This window comes from Tubulanus polymorphus, chromosome 5 (assembly GCF_964204645.1).
Source record: "Tubulanus polymorphus chromosome 5, tnTubPoly1.2, whole genome shotgun sequence".
Lineage (NCBI taxonomy): Eukaryota > Metazoa > Nemertea > Palaeonemertea > Tubulaniformes > Tubulanidae > Tubulanus > Tubulanus polymorphus.
The window spans coordinates 16,994,102-17,015,234 of NC_134029.1; the positions used below are offsets into that span (position 1 = coordinate 16,994,102).

Below are 21,133 nucleotides of genomic sequence, written 5' to 3' on the forward strand. Positions count from 1 at the left end.
AATTTTTTAACCCGTGATATTTCACAAAAATATGAAAACTTAAAACTATCTATAGTGCTTGCTTTGGAATTAGCAAGGCATGCATTCTAGATTAAAGATGATTTTTCACTACTGTCAAGTAATAGCCTGTGGAAACCAATTCTCATCACATGAGATTTGTTTTATAATCAGCTGCTCGCGCTACAATTATTCCTTTATATAGAACAGTCAGACTGCAGCATGTGACACAGGATTAATATTATGCTTCCATTGCATACGTGTATATGTATAATATGAACAATATCAGATTGGAATAAACTCGCGAGGTGAATTAACTAATGTAGCCGCCACAAAAGCTGTGTTTTCATTTTGCAGATAATTTGAACTGTTGCAATGGACACTGAGTATATTGTTGACGAGGTCCTGACTAAACTCGGTAAAATAGGAAAGTGGCAATTAATAGTGTTTCATCTGTGGTGTATTCCAGCATCTATGATACTAGCATTTCAGGGATATATGCTTGTATTTGTAGGTAAGTATAAAATAATCTATCACATGGACTGGATTAAGCGTATAGTTCCACAAATGAGAAAATATCAGGGACTTATACATTTACCACAAAATTTCAAATCGGGGCATTTGGAAAGACAGAGAAGCGAAGGATCGTCATCTGAATTGGACTAGGCTGCTTTTGCTAGGCCATTCAACACGCCGAAAAAATTGGCCGGAACAGTTAGTTGTAGAGAAAGTCTATTCCAAAGTTCTCAGGAAAAATATGCCAAGAATATGCTTTGCCCCAAAACGCTCGTGAAAACGATCCAACTGTGGCAGTGGTTTCCTGCTACTGCAGTAATTTGCAGCCTATTGGATGCAGCTAAATTCTTGCCCTGTGCTTGGATGAATCCATTTCTACGGTACGGTACCGTAAAACTGAGGCCACGTTGTTCTATTTTTTTTAGCTTGGTCATTGAAAGAACTATTAAGGATTTTGTTTTAACCAACATAGTATGTGGCTTTTTCAACTGTGTATTTTAGCTGGCTCACCCCCTCATCACTGCCGTGTACCAGGCACATATAAACCTCTATTACCAGTTGGAGAATATGGACATATGTCACAATGTCGGATGTACAGAAATCTTACAATTGATAACAGTACTGTGACGTGTAAAGACGGTTGGATTTATAACAAATCTCAATACGGCAACACTGTCGTTACTCAAGTAAGTTTGAAAAAATAATTCAACCCAACTTTTATAGCCAGGATGCCATGAGTGGTTTGACTGTAGTTTCAAAATAAATTGCCCATGTGCAAAGTGTGGTTTACCTTGAAAGCTAGAGGTTGTTTGGGGTAAGGGCATTGCTTGAAAAATCTTGTATTTCATCTTTCTCAAAGAATTATTTTGTAGTCAAATAAGACCACAAATATACATTTCGTAGGGTACAGGTAGGCGCGGCAGGGAAACTATTTTATATTTTCAAAGAAATATTTTTCACAATATGAAAAAATATTCAAATAAAATTCATATGATGTCACATATCAGAGAGCGGCTGAATATTTAGTCTTGGAAACCTCTTCCAATGTATGGCCGCGGAATCTAAACGCGCCCAGTAAGAAATCGGCGTATTAGATCGTTTTAAATCCTGGAATTTACAACTACAATATTCAGACCTCGACTTATACTTGTAGTTTGCTGCTTAATATTTTCAGGTCACAAGAAATTACAATTTATTATAAATTATATCAAACAGAAAACATAGCGCTCATCTTCTGTTGATGAAATGTCAGACGCGCCAGCAAGCAGCGTTTACAGTATCACTATAGTAGTGTATACTGTCATCCTCGCTTGCCAAGGGTCCAGTATCACTCCCGAACTCGCTTCCACCAGCCCCCTAGCCTCACGAAGCGTGATTTCATTACTGGCGCTGTTGCGCATGACGTCATATATCGATTTGCGAAATACTTCCTTGTTCGGTAAAACGTTCGCTGATTGGTCCATTTAACGGGAAAACCAACAGAAGTCTACTGTCGGTTTGTTACAAGCGCTGTGATTGGTACGACCGGATTCTAGTCGGCTAGTAACGACTCCAACGACTCGTGAGGTCAAGGGGTTCGGGGAACGGCTTTAGCGTAGTGGGTTCGAATCCCTTGACGGGTGAAGACGGTTTACTGTACGAGCGTGTTTGTGTATGCAACAGTCTATAGCGCTCTCTGCGCGCACGAGGAGGCCTTGTGTAAGTGAATGTTCGCTTGCAATTCAGTGTCAATCAAATCAATCGCCGGGTATTAAAATGAAACAATACCTATGTGCATGGCGGATAATAATTATCTCATCAGCAATGAGCATTTGAAATTTGCACGTAATACGGCACCTAGTCCAATGAAACGTTCGCCATGCTATGGCTTTCCCAAAATTATTTCAGTAGCGCCGGAATTCCCCGTATATCCCCAAAACAGCCAATCGCATTCGCTCGTAGAGACAACGCCCCCCCCCCCCCCCCCCAATCGAGGTCATTGCAATTTTATACTCGAGAGCTAAGAACTTTCCCGCCAAAAACAGTTTATCGTAGAATTTTAACAAAGTTGACCATGTACATCGACGGAGGTTCGTCATGTCTTCAAGCGCATCGATTATACGTCGTTTAACCCGAGAACCAATGAAACAAATGCTCACATAAAAAAACGTACCACGATTTTACATGAAATTGGCTCAATGCCAACTTCATATCGCAGACAAAGGTAAACCAAAAATAGTTCATTAGGGGCGTTGAACCTAGAACTTGTGTATTTAACTCCGCGTGTTAATTGATTAACAATAATTGTTTGTTTTCAGTGGGATTTAGTGTGTGATAAAGCATATATAGCAGAACTAACTATGTCTCTATTCATTATCGGAACATTTATTGGCTTCATGATATTCGGACCTCTACTTGATAAATTTGGACGACGGCGGATCTATTTTATATCGCAAGTAGCAGTGCTTCTAGCTGGGATAGCTACTGCTTTTTCTGTCAATGTTGTATTATATTGCGTCTGCAGAACTATTACTGGAATACTTTCCGTGGTAGGTTCTATGTTTATTTTTTCATAATTTTGTTTAAACTTTTTTGAACGAAGAGAACCACTTATCTCGATTCGCCGTTATCATCACATAATAATCGTCGCATATGTTTTGTGCGAAATGGAATTTAAATTCCATACAATCGGCGGTTGATCGATGGAACGATGAAAATAGTTTCTAAGCTTAATTGACATTACGGTACAATCGTTTCGGGTTGATAAATCTAAAAAGTTATGACTTGTAAACTTCCAGTGCCTTGTAATATTTGTAATAGATCCAATTGAAATTTATCGATAGGGAGTCAGTCAGAGCGCATTCTTGTCGTCGTGTGAAATGATTCCCTCAACAGTTAGAGCTAAATACAATCAATATCAATATATCTGGGCGTCTGCTTCGATGTTGATATTAGGAGGATTAGCTTATTCGTTACCTAACTGGAAGCATCTACACCTTGCTCTCGCCTGTATTCCATTTGCATTTTCTTTCGGAATCCGGTAAGCTATCATATACTATATATGTATCATAGGCTGTATGCCCAGCCAGATAATTGAATGTTTTCGTTGCTTAAGAGGTTCGACAGCTGGGGCTAATTCCAGAACATAGGGTTAATTTAAATAGATGAAATTTTAGGCGATACAAAAAAATGAAAAACCTGTACGCATAAGAATGATTGCCGCAAAATTAAAATATCCATGCCTGTTCAATATTTCATGTATTCGTTTCACATGTCTTTGCCTTTTCTAGCTTTATGCCGGAATCGATTCCATGGCTCATATCAGAAGGTCGAATAGCTGAAGCCGAGTCTATTGTACATTATGCGGCAAAACTCAACAATATCCATATTGAAGAACATCCCTTTGCTGCCTGTTTAGAAAACGATGCGAATAATTTGGATGCATACGAGGAAACTGATAATCTACTGGTTCCACGTGATAGACTGGTTGCTGTACAAAATAAGGACAATAGTTTATTAGATTTATTCAAACACCCGCTACTCAGGCGTGCCGTTATAATCATATTCTTTGCATGGTTAGTATATCGATCAAAACAGGGCTGGTTCAAAACTTGTCAAAGTAAACTTTACGAGTTAATTACTTGTAAACACGCTTAAAATAATGCATTTATCGGACAATGGGGGATGTCGACTGGCATTAGGCTACAGACGCAACGCTATCATCTCAAAAGCGCCATCGTCTCTGGAGCTGAACCACCTGTTTTTCATCAGGGGAGGATAGACTCAAAATTTGGCCAATTCATTTTTGGCCTAGGCCTTGTGGAACCTCTTATTACCGAGTAAAACTAATTTTGGCTTTATATGGAGAGATATGAAGGGGGCAAGCCTCATAACTTACAGTTACAATCAAAAAGGTTGATATAAATGATGATTTGGTTGAGACTGAAATTATTGGGTTTACGCCCTCTGCCCCGCATCTGCATCTATTCTCCTTTGACTTGGGGGGGGGGGGTAGTTGCACAATCGAGACTAAAGCCGGGCGTAGGTCGGTTGGTCGTTGCGAAGCGATCATCGCTGGCGGCCGCAGTGAGTCGCGTCGCAAGCCGTCGCAAGGCCCACCAACGCCCGGCTTAAGACAGTTCAAAAAGGAGAAAAAGAATGTAACATTAGACTGTAGAAATGCTTATTTACATTCCCAACTCTACCGGAAAAGGCGGGGTTTAGTCTATATAATCTAATATCAATGCGACTTATGAATCTTTGAAGGTTTGTGAATACGTCTATATACAACGCAATAGCACTGAATTCTACAGATTTAGGAATCGGAAACCGTTACGTTAGTTTCTGCGTATCGAATTTAGCTGATCTTCCCGCTGGTTTGGTTACATTTTTCGTTTTAGATCGGTAAGGGATAAGCAAAGTAGCATGTTTTCACAATCTAATCTATAGAACCATTGAAATAGAGAAGTTCCCAGTTTCTAGGCGCCTATATACAGACATTCCAGTCATTATTTAACCAGGCCAGTTGTTTTGAGAATATATATTTGTAAGGCTGGGGCGTTCGGTTCCTTATAATCCCCTGTAGAGAAATACCGGGATCGTGGGGCGTTTGGTTCCTAATATTGCCCTGTACAGAGGTGCTGGGATTGTGGGGTGTTTGGTTCCTAATATTGCCCTGTACAGAGGTGCTGGGATCGTGAGGCGTTTGATTCCTAATATTCCCCTGTACAGAGGTGCTGGGATCGTGGGGTGTTTGATTCCTAATATTCCCCTGTACAGAGGTGCTGGGATCGTGGGGTGTTTGGTTCCTAATATTTCCCTAGGATCGTGGGGCGTTCGGTTCTTCATATTCCCCTGTACAGAGGTGCCGGGATTGGGGCGTTCGGCTCCTGATACTCCCCTCTAGTGAGGTGCTGGGATCGTGGTATGTCGAATTGTCGGGTATGTCGGGATTGTCGGATTGCCGGTATGTCGGGAGTGTCGGAATGTCGGGAATGCCGATGTTATAATTCACATACAGAATTATGAACCAAATCACTCATTCATTTTGTCTTAAGCTTCCACAATGAGGGACTATATTACCATATATTATACTTGATCCAAACTGAGGACCGCATATTTTAACCGCACGTCAAAAATTGCGACTTTTATTGATTTTGTAATATCTAAGTGTTTATTAAAGCAATATTTCCAATCTTTGCTGAGGTTAAAGAGCTTTATTTGCAGTTTTGGCCTCCGTTGAAATTTTTTCAATATATTTCCTGAGGACTGATCTGCATTTCATTTCCTTTAAAATGGTCTATAGATAAAGTTAATCAAGCAAGGGACAGGAGAGCTATATGATATTCAATCTAAACTTGTGTTTTAAAAACGAGCGCAAATTAACGCAACAATGGGGACCTCGAGGGATCGCCACAAAATGGCGCCTAGAAACTGGAAACTTCTTTATTTTTAGCATTTATCTCGGGATGGTTCTAAACCTGGCACGGCATGGTATGCTTATGAACCAATGCTGCACACTGGAATTAAAAGTTCACGTATGAAATAAAGCGTAGACTCAAATTAGTCATCCACGGGCGAGTGATATATACGTACATACATTAAAACGGGAAAAGTTTCTTTCATTCCTGGTCAATGTGTGTTTCCGTCCAGGGCAATGAGATCGTGACATGCAAACAAGAGCCCCAAGGGGCACTATGGCCAGCCTGTCAGCTTTTCATAAAATGGCAAATGATGATGCATTCTGTGGGTTAGATATGTCAAAGTACACTCCCCGCTGATAGTCAATACCTAATAATTTCAAAGTAGCACAGACAGCGACTGGATCTGGCAGGAACAAATACCTCAGATAAATCTTCCCTTGGTCTTATTGATTTTAATGCGGAATAGAATTGAATTTGCTCAACAAAACAAAATTGAATTGGATTTGATATATTTTGCAGAATAAAATTTGATTGAATTTGTAGTTTGAGCACATGGCTAATTAGCATATCAAGATCATATATGCGATTTAAGAAAAAGCTATTTTTCCGGACTGCACATTGGTCGATGATATTTTCTGTAGTGCTAATAAAAATATTCCTTCCAAAAACCAAATCAACTAAAGCTTTCACAGAAATCGATCTTGAAATAAAATTTTAAATCTAAAAATAAAACCAGGAAGTAAAATGGTAGACAAGACGATACCGCGGGTTCACGTGAACACCTGCTGATTTATGCGGCTAAGCCAATCATAGAGGAGTCTTTGCTTTCTGATTGGCTATTCAAAACCAATATTTTTGCGATCAGATATTCGCGAAAAAGCTCAAATAAATTTTAACGAGGCCCTCTTCTAAATTCAGCTACGTATAGTTTGGAGAATGGATAATGCTTTAATGAATGATTTGTAAATATAATGTGAATATAATGTGAATATATGCTCAGTTGCTACTATTGCAATTATGTTGCTCGTAGGTTGCACAGACAAAGAGCCTTTGCTCTGGAAACCATGTAATTTAAATTCGCTCCACTCAAAATTGCGGCTTTTCTACAGAATATTAGGGTTTAGGATCTAGAGGGTTAGGGGTTATGATTGTTGTGGTAAGGATTAGAGTAAGGTTTTACATTCAGATAGGGTACGTGTAAAAAAGTTTGGTCCTGGCAAGGTGGCTTATTTTCGTAGATCATTTACAATCGTCTAAGTACAGGGGATTTGCGCATGTGCATTTCTCTTACTGTCTGGGATGGAAACGCGCATCAACCTTCTATCTTTGGAGGCTGGACTGAGCAGCCAATATCTCATTTCAAGTGATGAAACCAGAAACTTTTAGCATTCGTATAGATCGATTAACTTCTTCAGTGGAAGGCACCGAAGGAGACTTGTCATGAACGATCTTTGCCACGACGTGTCTCATTCTTGCGGTGTCCAAAAATAGCTTGAATCCTTAGCTAAATCCTTATAGCATCCCACCACAATAATCATTATTCGATATATAAGTCAAGTTCAAGTTATATCAAGTTCAAGTTCAAGTCAAGTTATATTCAAGTTATATCCAGGCATTCTGCAAAAAAGAAGCTGAGAATCTAAAAGAAATATGTGCTGTGTTTACGATTTTCAGATATGGAAGACGAAAACCAATGAGTTTATTCCATATAATGGGTGGAATCTCGCTAATTATTGGTGTAAATATCCCAGCATCAGTAGGTAAGGATATTATACTTAATTATATAAACGGATTAAGTATTAGCAAAACTAGCCGTTACGATGAGCGTGGTTCACAAAGGGTTATTTCTGTTTCTGTTAAGTGGCCCGCAAAGCGAGCTGCGTCAAATCATCCATCATACCCGTCATCATCACACTCTCCACCATCTCCACCACGATCACCATCAATGAATCATGAATCAGTCATCGAGCCATTGGGTTCGGCAGTTAGTTCAGGCCATTCATCCAGTCAACCAGTCATCCAGTCTATCAGTCATCCAATCACCTAGTCGACCAGTCGTCTAGTCATGGAGTCGGCCAGTCATGAAGTCGTCCATGCAACGAGTCGTCCATTCATCCAGTCTACCAGTCATCCGGTCGTCCAGTCATTCAGTCACCCCCAGTCATTCGGTCGAACAATTAATGACCAGTCATGCAGACGACCGGTCATTATGTCGAACTATCACCCAGCCAACCAGTCAGCTGCATAGACTCTGAAGTGCGGATGAATATGTGACTCGTCCTACCGCATCATACACTTGGGCAAATAAATTTTACAAAAATATTATGTATTCGCCCTGCAATACGGCTGATCACAGGAAACTCCTCCAGTTCGACCCAGGGGCGGATCCAGGGGGATGGGTAGACAGTATTGGAAGGAAATTTAAGGGCACCTTTCTGATCTTAGGGCACACCCAGTATCCAGGTCAATGCGAGCGCCGAAGGCGGGAAGTGCTTAGAGGGGGGTGGGGGTCTGGGGGCCCACCCCCAGAAAATTTTGAAAATATGGTACCATTTAAAGGCTTTGAGAGGGCTTCTAGAGGCTAGCAGAGCAATCCAGAAAAAACGAATTCGAGACAAGATTTCAACAGATGCGGATAAAAAATGAAGCTGGCGAACCCATGAAAGAATGGTTGTCGCCAACTTCGCCTAGTGCCCCTATAATCTTTAAAAGTGCCCCTTAACAATTATACAGAATACGGCTAAGTGCCCCTTCATTGTTAACAATCGGCAGAAATTGCCTCGTCTTCACATTTATCCTTATGTCGTGTGCCATCTTCCAAACCAAAAGTGCCCCTAAAATTTTAAAAATAGGCAAAAAGTGCCCTTTTCTTCAACATTTTCCGCGTATAGTGCCCTCTTCTAAAGTACGAGTGCCCCTTTAGCCCTCCCTGAAAAGGCAAGGACAAGGTGCCCTCATCTAAAGCATGAGTGCCCCTTGCAAAAGGAAAGTGCCCTTTTTAATTTATCATGATTAAAGGCTTTACAAATATGATTATCTCTCCTCACTTTCTCGGCAGCAGTATATACCGATTAATTTTATAATTATGGCCGGATTACGGACACGGAATTAGCGGTTGCTGAAATAATGCCGTCAAAAATATTGCCGGTGAAATTTCGAAGGGCACTTAAAAATTCTAGACCGTATTGGGCAATACGGCTAATACGGTCTGGATCCGCCCCTGCGACCGATTTTAGGATAACTGTCAAAATGAAACATCAAATTTACACGTCAAACTGAGACAGTTGCCACTAAAAATCACTAAACCGCCATCTACACTGTAGAGATGGCATAAAAAATAGATGTTTAATGGCATGTAGCGCTTAACATTAAACCTCCTGGTTACATATCGTTTATTTTTGCTAAGTTGTGCGGCAAACTTTGAAGCATAGCCCATAGAAATGGTCAAATTATATGATGAGCAACCAAAGATCTATTATGGGAAGGCCTATGGGGAAGTATTTGGACTTAATGGTTAAATGTGCGTAGGCCTTTATACAAAGAGGGCTGAAAATCATCGAAATTCTGCGTAAGGCTTAGTTCCTACTGAATGAACTAAGTAGAGAATCTGAACGAAGATATGCATTTTATGCGAAGGAGAAGATAAGAACTGAAGTACGCCATAGGACATTTGCTGAAAGCCTAAATATTCATATGATACCATTTATATTATTTTTTTACAATGTAGGTAATGCTCAACTCATCCGGAATTGTTTGACATTTTTCGGTCGGTTTTGTGTCGCGGCAGTAGCTAACATTATAAGTTTGTTCGCTGTAGAAATATTTCCAACAACTCACAGGTAAACCCTGACTTTGAAAACCGAAATTTACATTTTGCTTAACAACCTCAAGTTTTTTTTATCTACAATTATGAAATATTTCAGCATGAATTCATAGTAATGTATTTCAGAGGAAGTGGATATTGTTTTGTGTTAGTTGCCGATGGAATAGCGGCATGTCTTTCACCATTTAGCATTCCGCTGGTAAGTTTAAAAACAGCCAAATATGTAAACTACATACTTTGCCACTTAGATTTAAAAAGTACACATTTCAACGGAATAGCAACACGACGTTTACGACGTTTATGTCACCTCAATGTACTAAACAAATCTTAAAAATCAGGGGCGGATCCAGACCGTATTAGCCGTATTGCCCAATACGGTCTAGAATTTTTAAGTGCCCTTCGAAATTTCACCGGCAATATTTTTGACGGCATTATTTCAGCAACTGCTAATTCCGTGTCCGTAATCCGGGCATAATTATAAAATTAATCGGTATATACTGCTGCCGAGAAAGTGAGGAGAGATAATCATATTTGTAAAGCCTTTAATCATGATAAATTAAAAAGGGCACTTTCCTTTTGCAAGGGGCACTCATGCTTTAGATGGGGGCACCTTGTCCTTGCCTTTTCAGGGAGGGCTAAAGGGGCACTCGTACTTTAGAAGAGGGCACTATACGCGGAAAATGATGAAGAAAAGGGCACTTTTTTGCCTATTTTTAAAATTTTAGGGGCACTTTTGGTTTGGAAGATGGCACACGACATAAGGATAAATGTGAAGACGAGGCAATTTCTGCCGATTGTTAACAATGAAGGGGCACTTAGCCGTATTCTGTATAATTGTTAAGGGGGGCACTTTTAAAGATTATAGGGGCACTAGGCGAAGTTGGCGACAACCATTCTTTCATGGGCTCGCCAGCTTCATTTTTTATCCGCATCTGTTGAAATCTTGTCTCGAATTCGTTTATTCTGGATTGCTCTGCTAGCCTCTAGAAGCCCTCTCAAAGCCTTTAAATGGTACCATATTTTCAAAATTTTCTGGGGGTGGACCCAGACCCCCCCTCTAAGCACTTCCCGCCTTCGACGCTCGCATTGACCTGGATACTGGGTGTGCCCTAAGATCAGAAAGGTGCCCTTAAATTTCCTTCCAATACTGTCTACCCATCCCCCTGGATCCGCCCCTGAAAATATACTACCCACGTTTTATCCTGAAACTGAAAACGAATCCCTAATCCGTATCGTAAACTTAACGCTGTAAACCTGACCATTAAGCTGCGCTTAACGTAAATACACGCATGCATCATCCTTATATTAAATTGTAAAACAAATATTTCTGTGAGATTCTATGTTTTTCAGTTGAAGTCGTTTCCATGGTTAATCTTGTTGATATTTGGTGTGTTGTCATCGTGTGTTGGTTTAGCTGTTCTATTGCTAGCTGAAACCGCTAATCAACCTTTACCAAGCACCATAGCTGATATAGAAACCCTGATTTGGCCAAAGTTTCCTCAATTCCGCTTATTTCCAACGAAACCAAGTACAGTGCCTATAAATTATTCGAATGTTTCCGATGATGAACACCATTAAATTTCATTCAGACAGACCACAAATAATTTACTCTACGCACGAAGATACCAATTTCTAGATACGGATAAACGTTCTACAATACGTATGTCTCGGGCCCAGTTTTGCGGGATTGTTTTATCTCAAATTATTGGTATGGTTGGTATTGGCCCTTCGACTGGTACTGACAAATCGGTCTGAGTTAGGCGAAGTCCAAGTTAAGGAATGGAAAAATATATTACGGCGTCAAGAAATAAGCTCAATTCACACAGTGAATGATAGTTCTAATCCGCAGAGATGAATAAGCCATTCCGTATGGTATCCGAGAATCAAGTAACCGCCGACTATACGCACATGCATCTATATTTCCATTTGCGCCATCAGCTGTGATGGTTCCACTGGATATTGTTCAATCCTTTCAATTAAACACTAAATGTATTGTAAAATGCCACTAGAAAGATACTTTTAATAGGACGACAGAGACAGAGAAATTAAAACTCAAACTCGGGGTGAAGATGAGTTAAATTGGTTGGATCTTGGAGTAATCAGTTCAGTCTGATTACTCCAAGGTTGGATAAGGCTTACACACTGTAGTGCTTTTTAAACATGTTTGCAAGTCAGGTCCAAATGAAGTTCCACTGTATTAGACAAAGAGTTGAGATTATAGTCAGCAATGCAAAGGTATTAGGCTACAGAGATTTAAGACAAAACAAGTAATAGGGGTAATAGGCTTTCAAGCCAAAGGTCGAACGGTCGAGCTCGTAAAAATGAAAAACATAAAAATAATTACAATTTCTACTTGAATTACTCGCGAAACTCATAAAAATGAAAAATAAATTCTCACACACTCGAATTTATTTTTCATTTTTATGAGTTTCACTCCTAATTCAAGTAGAAATTGTAATTATTTTCATGTTTTTCATTTTTTACTCACCCGCCCGTTCAACCTTTAACCTGAAAGCCTATTACCCCTATTACTCTTAAAATAATCATATACATGAATAACATTTAAATTGACAGATTATTCAATATAAAAGTATATATTTACAACATTATTTCAATATTTATATTTGTATGAGTTAGATTTTTAAACATTTAAAGTGTTAGTAAAGTGTGATTGAAATAATACATGATATAAATCATTGAACTTCTAAAATCAATTTAAAAAAAAAATTTGATATTAAAATGGAAGCAAATAAGTACTACTGCCCAACATGTAATATCAATATAGATAAATCCCAAAAAGGAAGACACAATAAAACTAAAACACATTTAGAGAATAAATTGAAACTAGAATATAAAGATGATATTGTGATGGAATATGTCCATCAGTCGTTTTCTATGTTGTAACTGGAGGGTGCTGCCCTCTCTCTCTCGAAAATACAGAACAATAGGTGATTGTGTTAATATCTTTTGTCCGCCTTTTTACTGGTTTTTGGGCTCTCAGAGTCGATATTTGGAGGAAACTTCTACTGTGGAACAGGCAGAATAGGACCTCGTTACATCTGGTGGCAGCGTAGTGGGATTTGATTGTGAAAAAACCAGTTGAAATTGAGTTGAAGCGGTGAACACGTTTTTCTCCGTTTAGTCTGTGTAAATTACGGTTACTTTTTGTGTGTACTTAACGTATTTTTTTACCTACTTCGTAATTCCTAGTACATATTTAGTATTTTTAAGTGCCTGTTTCCCCTACATTTATTTGCGGTCCTGTATTTTCTGTGTCATTTATATAAAAGAATAGTAATTATGTCGGATGTCGAGAATGATGTGTGTGAGCCCTTGGCCTTATCTAGGCCTATGTCACCAACGGCCGGAGCTGCACATCATGACCTCCTGGTTAGTGGGGAGGGTAACCTCTCGTTAAAACCAAAACGTGGCCGTCCAACGAAGACAAAAGCCGAAAATTTGAAAACATCTGAGGATTCCATCCTCCAGCGACTGACTGAAGTGATGGAGAGGGTCGTGACGAGAGATGCACCCACCCCGAAAATGTACAATATTCCGGCACCCAAGCCCTATACCATGGGACACAATTTCCGCGTTTGGCTCGAAAGGTTTGACGCGTTCGCTGACCTGGCCCAGATTAGTTCTCGCATCAACGGGGGCGAACAGCGTAAATCACACCTGATGATGCGACTTGACCATGAGGCATACCAGGCTGTCTCGAACCTACGTCTCGACTCGAGCCTGTCGTATGATGATTTCTGTCGGCGGCTATCATCCCGTTTCCAACAAACAAAGACTGTGGATGACTTTAAGATGTTGTTGAAAGGGAGGGACCAAAAGACAACTGAATCTGTGGAACGCTATGCCGACGAGTTAGCAGAACTGGCAAGGAACGCATACCCTGGCATTGCCTTCGAGCTGCAGGATGAATTGGCCAAAGACCAATTCCTTAAAGGTAATAGCCTACCCGTCTCAGCGAAGCAGTCAATGTATGCGGCCCAGCCAAGTTCGTTGGCTGCAGCAGTCGCTCAAGCACGGACTCTGGAAACAGCGAGACGGTTGACTGAGGGCACGACTCATAAACAAAAAGTATCCGTTAACCAGACCCAGCTCGACTCGACTAGCTCAGCCATAACCAAACAACTCGACGAATTGAAATCGATGATGGGAACGCTGATGACTCGAGTAGGCCATTTGGAAGCAGTTGTCTCTGGTAACGGCAATCGTCGACCGCCCACCGATGACAAATGTTGGCGTTGCAGGGATGCAGACCACCCCAAAAACTTGTGCCCACAAGTTAAATGCTATAATTGCGGGGGGAGTGGTCACTATTCAAGTAACTGCCACCTACCTCTAAGGGAAACCAGGGAAACGAGAAGCGGGGTTTTCAGGGGGCAGTGGAAGCCCCATCAGGAAATAGTCCCCCCTGTACCGCTGTATATACCCCCCGCAAGACGTAGGAAAAATCGGATGAATATGGCAAATGGTCTAACGTGCGATGCAAGTAGAGATGCACCTATTGATGGTTACCATCATACTAGCCCCACCACCGTGAGACCATCAAACCATATTCAAATGATATCGAGACCATCAAACCATATTCAAACGACACCTCAAGATGGATATGTGGTTGCTGGCCCGGCATGTGATTCTAGTGGAGATACACCTACTGATGGTCCGCATCCTACTAGAACCATCACTGTTAGACCACCACAACATACCCAAAGTATAGAAGAAAATCGACGTGACCCTTCGGAGAACAGTGAGGCTCCCAGTCCGGCTACGGAAAACACTTGTCACAAGTTGCGCGACACCAAGGTTCAAACAACAGGGACAGAACCAGCCCAGACGAGCTTAGTTACAAACATCGGAACAGTGAGGCTCCACGCCTCGGGCCTTTTCTGTGATGCCGTAGTAAATGACCATTCGAAAGCGGTGGTACTCCTGGACACTGGTGCCTCCTGCACAATCATTAGAGGTTCGGTATGGGACTCTAGTAGCCCGACTGGTGAAGCCGCTGCACTGAGGCCAATCGAAGGAATCGTGACAACGGCTACCGGTCAGCCAATGGAGTTACGTGGATTAGCTGATGTATGTCTGAGAGTTGGAACTGAAGAATTTCATGTCCCCATGATCGTCAGTGAGGATTTGGCAAAAGACTGCTTGCTTGGAAGTGATTTCTTCGAGAAATATGGCTGCAACATAGATTACCGTAACAAAGTGCTCCGCTTCGGAAGCCTCAGCGAGGTGCCTGTCCGCCAGAGCCCCAAACGCGCGAGCGCTTGCAGGGTGTTCATCAGTAAGAGCCAAATCATTCCAGCTGGATCCGAGGTGGTGGTAAATGGATACATGAAACGGAGTTATGCTCATAATAATTCGACCTCAGGGATGATCAGCAGCTGTGGACGGAATAATTTTTGCACTGGGAAAACACTGGTGGTACCGGAGGCAAACCAGATACCGGTTCGGCTGGCTAACTTCTCGGATGAGGCTTGTAGAGTCGACAGGGGCCAGACTATTGGTCTATTCTGCCCCCTACAGTCAGTTGACATCATGACTGTCGACGACCATGCTCAAAACCCGTCAACTCCAAAAATCCAGCTGCAGGGTGGTGACAATACTGAATTCATGGACCTCTTGAGAGAATTGAAAATCGACCAGCTTGAAATCCCCACTGACATGAAAACACAGCTTGTTGACATCATACGGGAGCACAAGTCAGTATTCTCGATGGGAGACTTTGACATTGGTCGAACAGATTCGCTTGAATTCGAGATTGACACCGGTGACCACCCACCGATAAAACAACATCCCCGTCGGCTACCCCCCGGTAGGAGAGCTTTTGTTGAGGGGACGACCAAGGAGCTTTTAGAACACGACTTGATCCGGCCATCCACCAGCCCGTGGTCAAGCCCAATAGTTCTAGCGAAAAAGGCCGATGGTTCCCTGCGTCTATGCTGCGATTACCGCCGACTCAATGACGCAACAGTCAAAGACGCTCACCCATTAGGTCGAATAGACAGTACCCTAGAGGCTTTATCGGGCGCAACCTGGTTCTCGTCCCTCGATTTAACCAGCGGATACTGGCAGGTCCCAATAAAGGAATCAGACAAACATAAGACCGCATTCACGACTGAAAACCATCTATTTGAGTGGAATGTCATGCCGTTTGGAGTCTGTAATGCCCCGGCGTCATTCAGCAGACTGATGGCAATGGTACTGGATGATGTTGCATGGAAAACATGCCTTATCTACCTGGATGACGTAGTGGTGTTTAGTCATGATCTACCAACCCATCTGACGCGATTACAAGAGGTATTTCGTTGCTTTCAGAAAGCCGGTCTCAAGCTAAAACCGAGGAAGTGCTCGCTTTTCCAGCGGCGCCTCAAGTTTTTGGGGCATGTAGTAAGCGAGGCCGGTGTCGAAACCGACGGTGCCAAATGCGATCGAGTCAGGGATTGGCCGACCCCAACGTCAGTTACCGTCTTGTGACATATTACTCGCAATTCATCAAGGATTTCGCCGACTTGACAGCCCCGCTACACCGCCTTACGAGGAAAAATGAACCATTCGTCTGGACATTCAAGCAACAACTAGCGTTTGACGGACTGAAAGAAAAGCTGACCAGCTCCCCTATCCTGGCATTCCCAGATTTCTCGGAGGGTGCTGGAGAGTTCATTTTGGACTGTGACGCCTCTAACTGGGCTATCGGAGGGGTGCTGTCACAACTACAACACGATGGTTCTGAGAGAGTGATCGAGTACAGTAGCCGCACGCTGAAAGGTGGAGAGGAGAACTATTGTGCCACCAGGCGCGAAATGTTGGCCTTGGTTGACATGATTGATCACTTCCGCCACCATTTACTAGGCAGGAAATTCAAAGTTCGCACAGACCACGCAGCACTCAAGTGGCTACAAACCTTCAAAAACCCTTAGGGCCAAGTGGCTCGGTGGCTTGAACGCCTGTCGGAATATGATTTCGTGATCGAACATTGAGCTGGAAGCAAACATTTGAACGCAGACGCCCTGTCTCGCATCCCTAAGAGACAGAGGAAACATGAGGACTGCCCAACTTGTGGTGACACTGGTCCATCTATATACCAGGTGACTGCAAAACATCAGGGCGATTTGACAGCGCACTCCACTGGCTTGTCCAGGAACAAAATAATCGAGGCGCAAGTAAATGACCCCGAAATATCAGAAATTAGGGAGTTCTTGGCCGGAGATGGGGTCAAGAACAAGAAACGGCTACAACGGTGTGGTAGAACAGCGAGGAGCCTCTATAGTCTGGTTGAGCGTCTAGAGCTTTTAGATGGCATTCTTGCACTTAAACCACTTCCGGGGGCTACCTCAACGAGACACCGAGTGGTACTACCCATTTCACTGACTGATGGAACCATAGGAGTCATACATCAGGGATTTGCGGGGAAACATCTTGGTACCAAAAAGACAGAGTGCAAAATTAGGGAAAGATTCTGGGTATTAGGCCTCTCAGCTAGGGTCAGGGATTTTGTTCGGGGCTGCAAAACTTGCCAAGAGTGCAAGTCCCCGTCTAAACTACCAAAAGCCCCAATGATGTCTACACCGGTAGGGCGACGCTTCCAGCGTGTACATATAGACATCGTGGGCCCATTACCGAGAACCCGCCGCGGCATGGCCAATCCGCACGGAAAAGGCCTCCGTGGTGGCACGTGCCCTTGTGAACGAGTGGGTCACCCGTTATGGCTGCCCTGAATCCATCCACTCGGACAAAGGCGCGAACTTCGAGTCGAAGGTTTTCATGGAGATGTGTAGGATCTTGGCTATTGAAAAGACCAGAACCACTGCCTACCGTCCTATGGGCAATGGGCAGGTGGAAAATTTCAATAAGTCCCTGAAGGCCATGCTGACTACCGCCGTCAATGAGTATGGAACAAACTGGGACGAGGAACTACCTGCGTGTTTGATGGCATTTCGTTCAAGCGTCCAGCACTTCACTCTTGAAACGCCGTTCTACTTGATGTACGCCGAGGAAATGTCACTACCGATCGACATCAGCGTAGGCTTGCCCGAGGACCACCAACCAAGGACTAAGTATGGCATGGACCTCTCTGACCGCCTCACTAAGTCACACAACATTGTTCGTGATCGACTAGTGATGGCACAAAGGCGTCAGAAAATGGACTATGACCGTTTCGCAAAACGCGGGGGTTACAAGGTCGGGGATCGCGTGTGGCTGATGAGCCATTTCTTGAAAAAGGACGAGGCATCTAAGTTCCACCGGAAATGGAAAGGGCCTTACGTCGTGACCGAGAGACTATCGGAGGTGAATTACAGGGTTGTCCTGGAACCAGGCGCCGATCCGAGGGCGGTGAAGAGAAAGCGGGTTGTGCACTTCAATGATATGAAACCGTGCTTCCTGTCTAGTGAGACCGTGACCATAGGTCATAAAAAACCTAGACAGGAACCGGTTAAAACGACCGATCCCGAGGAGCAACCAACCCTCAATGACGACGAGGGGGAGGAAGATGAATACTGTGTCTGGACACGGTCACACCCCGAGACAACGGCGGTTATTCAAGAACCTCTTGTAACAAACCCTACCCAAAACCATCGCGAGCCTCCTACTCAAAACCGCTCCAAGCCTGGGCCTTTGAACATTACAGACACTGAGGGGCACAGAAGACTCAGGCCCAGAGTAGGGATCAGGCGCCCTAGTCGATTCGTAAACTCATGTACAGTCAATAACGATGATTCGCTAGCCAACCAAAATAGGGCCTCAGACCCTTTGGTGGATCCAAACACACTTATAGGACCTCCAGTTGCCTCGGACAAGATTGAGCAGAACAACATTTTTGATATAGAACTGATCCAAAATTGCCAGAAATGTCGCGAAGTTCGGTCCCGGATTAACATGAGGAAAGGCTACTGGTTAGAAATGGGCCGGTACCTTAAATCAAAGGGTTAAATCCTATATATATATTTAGTACCCTTGTATATAACCCTGTATATATATTTACTTAGTTTTAGTAGATAGTTTATTATCATTTGTAACTGGTGGTGACTAGGATTTCAGACCCCTTGCACCTCCTGATGGTATGCTTGGGACCACCCACCTTGCATGATTCGGGTGGTATCTGAATGAACGGAATCTCCGCCATTTAGTCTTGTCGTTGCAGCCAACTCATGATTTGAACTATTTATCGTTTCTAGCATGGACTGTATCGAGTTCGACCAGTTATCTAGCCTCCACGAGGCGACACAGACCCTTAAACGGCAGGTCTCGAAAGAAGTCTGTTCCACCCTTCACAGACAGGACAAGACCCTCAGCGAATTGAGAGCCAAGATGGGCAGACTTTATAACTCTGCCGTAGAACAGTCGTTTGTGGAGGATCCTGGTCGCATAGTAACCGGTGCGGTAGTAACCGGTCTCAAGACGACAAAGACCCGACGTTTTCGGCCGAAGATGAGCACAGCTGCATTTGAGTACATCAGCCAGGAACTAGTGAACGCCCTGGCCGAATGTGGTGGTGACTCCTCGCACATCTGGTCGAAACTTGGAGACTTGAAACAGAGGGCAGTTGAGGACTTACCAATCGTGTTGCTGGGAGACTCGATGTTTACGGGGCTAAAGGCCAGCGGCGGTTTGATTCCAATTTGCCACCCTGGTGAACGACTCGGTGATTTGTTGGAGTACCTCCCACATGTATCCTTTAGGGCAAGAGCGATTGTGGTCACGCATGGTATGAACCATGCCGGCGATTATGGCAGGACGACAGAGGAGTTGGCGGAAGTTTTGGCGCTACTCAAGGGCAAGCACCCTTCTGTTCCCCTTTTCCACCTACAGACCCCTGTCCCTCCTTGCTGGCGTGGTGACCACAATCGGGTAAACAACATCAACCGGGTTAACGTCTTCGCCCTCCGTGCCGGGTTCCAACAGGCCGACCATCCAGATATCCCGGATTCTGATTTTGTGGGGATCCACTACAAAAAGTCGGCCATGCACTATGTCTGTCGGGAAATAATCCGTGTGGTAGATCGCGTCTGAATGTGTTTCCTTCGGTACCTAACGATGGTTCACCTGGAGTCGCTTATTCTTTGTAATGTTAGTGACAAAAAGCCATTCAGTCCAAATACTACACGTGACCCCCCAGATGTAGCACACCCCATTGCGAACAGTTTCTTTCCGTTTTCTTTTGATTGTATTTTTCAGCTTCCCAGGACGAGGAACAGTGGCAGAGGGGCAAGCCAAGTGCAGTGTCCATTGGCCGTATCTACCTTTTGATGGTATAGATATTTTTGGTTAGACACTACGCTTAGGTGCGCCCCGAAAACAAACCACAAACCATTAGTGGAGATCGAAAGCTGCATGTATTATCATCACTGAGATGCAACCCTAATGCGAAACAACAACTACGTCGTGTTAGATGTCTACTGTATCCAGAGCCGAGAAGTTTGGAGCTTAATATACTATTATAAGGACTATAATTAAATTTGTGTAGATATTTTGACTATATATTCCTGTTTAAATAGGAGTTTGAACAAGTTGAAGGGGGGTGGTGTGATGGAATATGTCCATCAGTCGTTTTCTATGTTGTAACTGGAGGGTGCTGCCCTCTCTCTCTCTCGAAAATACAGAACAATAGGTGATTGTGTTAATATCTTTTTTCCGCCTTTTTACTGGTTTTTGGGCTCTCAGAGTCGATATTTGGAGGAAACTTCTACTGTGGAACAGGCAGAATAGGACCTCGTTACAATATATTAGCAACTAAATTAGATGAATTAAAGAATGAAAAAGAAACATACAAATGTGATACATGTAATCAATCATTCAGTGATAAAAGATATTATAATGAACATTTAAAATCTAAAAGTCATATTAGAAATAAGAATAATGATATTTTAGGTGAAGATTATTTTGATAAAGATAATGATAAGAAACAGAAGACAATTAAAAGCATAAAAAATAAATTAAACAATAAAAGACCATACATGGAAGATGTAAGAAATTATATTAATTCATTAGATAATAAAAAAGATATAGAGATAACCGAAGCATTTAAAAGTGATATTGGCCCAGCAGCTATCGAGTTTAAATTTCATAAAGGAAAAACATTAGAAGAAAATAAAAAACATTTAGAAAATATGAAAGAAATAATAAAAATAATAACTGATGTTGAATATCCTAAAATTAGTATATCTTCTAAAGTAAAGTTTATAAAATCTTAAGATAAACCAATATATAATATAAATTCTCATTCACAACATATTATATATAAACAACATATAGATGATAAATTAGATAAATGTTATAATGAAGTAAAAACTAAAATAGAAGAGAAATATTTTGAAGTATCTGGTTTCATATTTGATGAAATAATATTTATGACTTTACATGTTTATAACACAAAATATGA

At 42.3% G+C, this 21,133-nt stretch overlaps 1 protein-coding gene across 4 annotated transcripts; it reads left to right on the forward strand.

Moving 5' to 3' along the window:
* Window positions 1–280: 280 nt before the first annotated feature.
* On the forward strand, window positions 281–20,348 carry LOC141905511 (solute carrier family 22 member 6-B-like). 4 transcript variants are annotated; one of them, XR_012619265.1, is made up of 10 exons: window positions 281–511; window positions 1,015–1,199; window positions 2,811–3,041; window positions 3,336–3,532; window positions 3,783–4,067; window positions 4,759–4,896; window positions 7,590–7,675; window positions 9,643–9,754; window positions 9,839–9,937; window positions 11,089–11,126. XR_012619265.1 is itself a non-coding variant. In XM_074794388.1 (10 exons), exons 1-10 carry the CDS (start codon window positions 373–375, stop codon window positions 18,960–18,962), a joined length of 1,479 nt encoding a protein of 492 aa, XP_074650489.1. In that variant the 5' UTR covers window positions 281–372; the 3' UTR covers window positions 18,963–20,348. The 4 variants fall into 4 exon arrangements, 3 of the variants coding, with proteins under 3 accessions (XP_074650489.1, XP_074650488.1, XP_074650490.1); XM_074794388.1 differs by lacking the exon at window positions 11,089–11,126 and adding an exon at window positions 18,930–20,348 and having other exon boundaries at window positions 9,865–9,937; XM_074794387.1 differs by having other exon boundaries at window positions 9,865–9,937; window positions 11,089–12,049.
* Window positions 20,349–21,133: the final 785 nt, after the last annotated feature.